A 3,951-nucleotide genomic window follows, 5' to 3' on the forward strand; every position below is an offset into this window, starting at 1 on the left:
CCTCCCCCCTCTCTGCCGATCCCCACGAAGCATACAACTGGTGTGACCAGAATAACGGTGGATGTGAGCATTTCTGCAGGCCGGCCGGTGTTCACTTCTTCTGCGAGTGTGCTGATGGATATCAACTGGGGGACGATGGGCAGAACTGTGAGCCGTCTGATGTCTGTCAAGGAAGCCCCCTGTGAGTTTGAGTGCCTGCCCCTCTCAGATGGGTACCGTTGTGCCTGCCCTGAAGGGTACATGCTTGCAGCAGATGATCGCAGCTGTCTGGATGTAGACGAGTGCCTCCAGAGTCCTTGCGAGCAGATTTGCATGAACGCTCCAGGGACATTCGAATGTAGATGTCGGGAGGGATACCATCCTGATGAAGACGGCGGGTGTGAGGATATAGATGAGTGTATAAATGATCCATGTGAACATGCCTGTGAGAACACTCTGGGCTCTCATATCTGCCACTGCCATCTGGGTTATTCCCTCATGCCCGAGGACCCAAGCAAATGCCAAGACACTGACGAGTGCCAGATCCCCGGGACCTGCGAGCAGATGTGTGTGAATTACGAGGGCGGATTTGAATGCTACTGCGAGGAAGGCTACGAACTCATGTCTAATCACTTCTCATGTCGCAAGATAGGACAAGGAGATGAGGAACCTGCTGTCACCCCTCCCTTTCCTTGGGTGACCAACCAGCCTGGACCTCTATGGGACCCTGTGGACTACGACTGGAACCGACAGCAGGGCCACACTGACTGGCCTCCAGAGGACGAGCAGGCTCTGGACTGGCTGACCGACCCACCCAGCGTTTTGGATCCTGATGTCATATGGGTCACCAGCGCCCCCCAGGAAGAAATGCTCTTTGATTTAGCCCCTGGTCACAAGCAGGCTGAGAAAGGCTTTGACGATGGAGAAGCGGACAGGGGACAGTGGGGGCAGAGACCTGGGTTTGACCTGGACATTTTGCCGACCACAATATACACAACGCCTCCCCCACCCACAAAGTCCAGCCCTACCCCAGACTGGTACGACGAGGAGGACGAGGAGGAGACCACCACGGCTCTCCCCTTCCTTTCCACCTCAACAATCTCTGAGGGAGCGTGGAATTGGTGGGCCACTTCCAGCCAGAAACCAGAAAGTACGGAACATTCTGTCATCGACCTCAACATGCCTCCGGATTCTGGCTTCCACAATGCGACAGAAGAAGAAGAGCAGTACCACCTTAGGGAAACCTCCCCAGAGGAGGATTATGGGAAGGAGGAGGAGGAGGAATTAGTGGAGGTCACAACCCAAAATGTTCCCACACAGCCGACTCCTTCCCAGCCAACCAACCCAAGCGAGATCTTTGACGTCACGGTTTCTGTCCAGGAAGAGCGGGGGCAGAAGGAGAGCAGCACCTGGCTCCTGGTGGGGCTCCTGGTGCCCATCTGCATCTTCATCGTAGTGATGGTGGCCCTGGGCATCGTCTACTGCACCCGCTGTGCTGTTCATTCACGCAGCAAGAACGCCACTGACTGCTACCACTGGATCTCTGGGGCTCACGATAAACAAGGAGCTCCTAACCTCTCAGCAGGGGTCAAGACCCACGTTTAAAGAGAGAACAGAGAAAGTGACATTTACATAACCAGACTCTGCTTCAAAGCAGGAGTGAATAATGGAACTGGGACAAGCTAAATGTTTTACCCTCTCTGACTGTTGAACTGCCCACTCTTTGAACACATTTGGATTTTACTTTTAAATATCAATGGATTGAGGCGGAAAAACACTAAGTTTTTTCTGAGATGGGATTGTGGTGTCTTTGATGTTTTATACACTGACCACGCAGCACAAGGCCATTGCTTCCTCATTGCACTAAGACACATGATCATACAATATAAGTGCCTTCATTATGTTTGTACAAAAATATCTGCTGATATCAGAGAATAATGTGGGTAGACATGTATTCACTTTCAAAATGTCACACTTGAGCCAGATCCAGAACTGATGGCATTCGACCATATTGTGAGAGCAAAACTTTACCATGAGGTTTCTAATATGCAAAATCCTCAGGCTCAGTTTTTACGATAGCATATCACTGTAGATAACTTGTACTGTCAACTGTGTTAAAGGGATCAAAATGCATTGCTAGCTCGCATAACAAATGAGACTGTAAGCAAATATCCCTTCAAGAGATAAGACATTCTGCAGTCACATTATAAAGCTGGGAAGCAGTCATTTGAAAATCACTGTGTTGAATGTTTGATAAGAGACCAAAACCTTATTTGTATATAGTGGTTCTTTTGTATTTATGTTTGTTGCATATTTTTCACCAGCATTTTTATAGAAAATGTAACAATTCAATTACGTACCTTCTTTCATGGAGCCCATAAACCTAGTGAAATGTAAAGGAATGTCTGCACATGGGAATAGTTTTCCCCACTCATGCCCAGTTTAAGAGCACTTCTCCTTTCCTTGACTTTTCTTTTATTGTGTTTTCTAAGAGGTTAGAGTGCAGATGTTCACACTGCACAGGGAATGTTGTAGGGGCCTGTGGTTGACATTAGCCATGGCCTTGTTCGTGATATGGCCATCAATCACTCTTCGTAACCCTAATTCATTATTACAGCCATACACGTATTGTCTTAAACCAGCCCTGAAATGTTGTACGGCTGTGTTGGATTACACCCAGCTGTGTGTGCGACACATCGCTGCTGCAGCTTCAGATGTTTTCAAACTGAACAAACATGTTCCATAAATCTCAGATTCCAAAATGTTCACATGTGGATAGAAAGCTGCATTAACTTGTTTGGAGAAGTGCACATTGGATATTAGGGTGTATGCGTAACCCTAACAGACCAAAGACAGAACAATGAAAGAACAAAAGGTACTTACAAGTTAACAAAAACAAATTCAGGATGAAATGGATTGATGCCTGAAACAAAGTGCCAATCCAAATGTACACATGAAATGTGTCTTTACTTTAATAATAGACTGTGAAATGTAAGAAACATCAAATGTCTTTTCTTTGTTACATTTTAAGAAATTGTGAATTAAAAACTATGACAAGGGTTCAGTGTGAAATGTTATTATTGACCTGAAACAGCAGTTTGACCATCCATTTCTTAACCTATTGTGCACGTACTAGCTTTTACAGGGGCTTCTAACAAAATCTCACCGTCTTCATGAGGGGGAGAGGTTTGGTCAGTGGTCATTAAGATTGTTCAGAAACATAGGAATTGCCATCACCTCGGGAAGACTGTGAAATGTGAATGAAAGGTCAAAAAAAGGTAGGAAGATTCTGGAGTTACATTAATGTAGGCCTAAAGGGTTTAGCTTTGTGCACAGATAGGGGACTTTAGCACCTGCTCTTTTGTCCTCTTGAGAATGTACTTTTAATTTGTTTTTAAATCAATTAAATTGCCTATTAAGCTATAAAAAAATGTAAAACCTGTGTCTAATACACATGATCTAAAGCTTATGTTTAGCTTTCCTAATGTTGTGCCTATTTATGTCTTACATTTACCTAGTTTGTTAGCACATAGTAAAAGTATATTAGCCAATCAAATCAGCATCTTCTTATGGCCCGTTATTTCTGAGGCGTAATCTGAATACCTTTACAGAGGAGGTGGGACACCTCATTTGTTTGCATGCAGCAATAATGAACTGTTGTGTAGCAGTGTTTTAACCAACATCCCACTTAGGTTTGTTTTAAATACATAGATTTTAATATCCCTTCAAACTGTCAAAAAAGTAGTTCGAATAGATTTATGAAAAGGTAATGCCACATGCCAAATGTTTTGAATTTGGGCCCCTGCCCTTCTAACATCCTCAGCACATGCCCGGCTGTTTTTCATTGTGTACGGTTTAAACCGCTGGACTTTTAAAGTAACACTTCCTGGTAGATATATTATTGTTATTCATCTTTATAGAGAACCAGCTGTGAATTTAAAAGCAGTCACCATCTCAGAAACGTGGATGAGT

General features: G+C 44.6%; 1 protein-coding gene across 1 annotated transcript; it reads left to right on the top strand.

The window, feature by feature from the left end:
* Nucleotides 1-15: 15 nt before the first annotated feature.
* LOC117562054 (endosialin-like) lies at nt 16-3,038 on the top strand (the record flags this gene model as incomplete). Its single annotated transcript, XM_034239829.1, is given in 2 exon segments — nt 16-170; nt 172-3,038. Coding segments are annotated over 2 exon segments (1,568 nt in total), but the record flags the coding sequence as incomplete, so codon positions are not given.
* Nucleotides 3,039-3,951: the final 913 nt, after the last annotated feature.

Source organism: Gymnodraco acuticeps, unplaced genomic scaffold, assembly GCF_902827175.1.
Source record: "Gymnodraco acuticeps unplaced genomic scaffold, fGymAcu1.1, whole genome shotgun sequence".
In the NCBI taxonomy this organism is placed as follows: Eukaryota; Metazoa; Chordata; class Actinopteri; order Perciformes; family Bathydraconidae; genus Gymnodraco; species Gymnodraco acuticeps.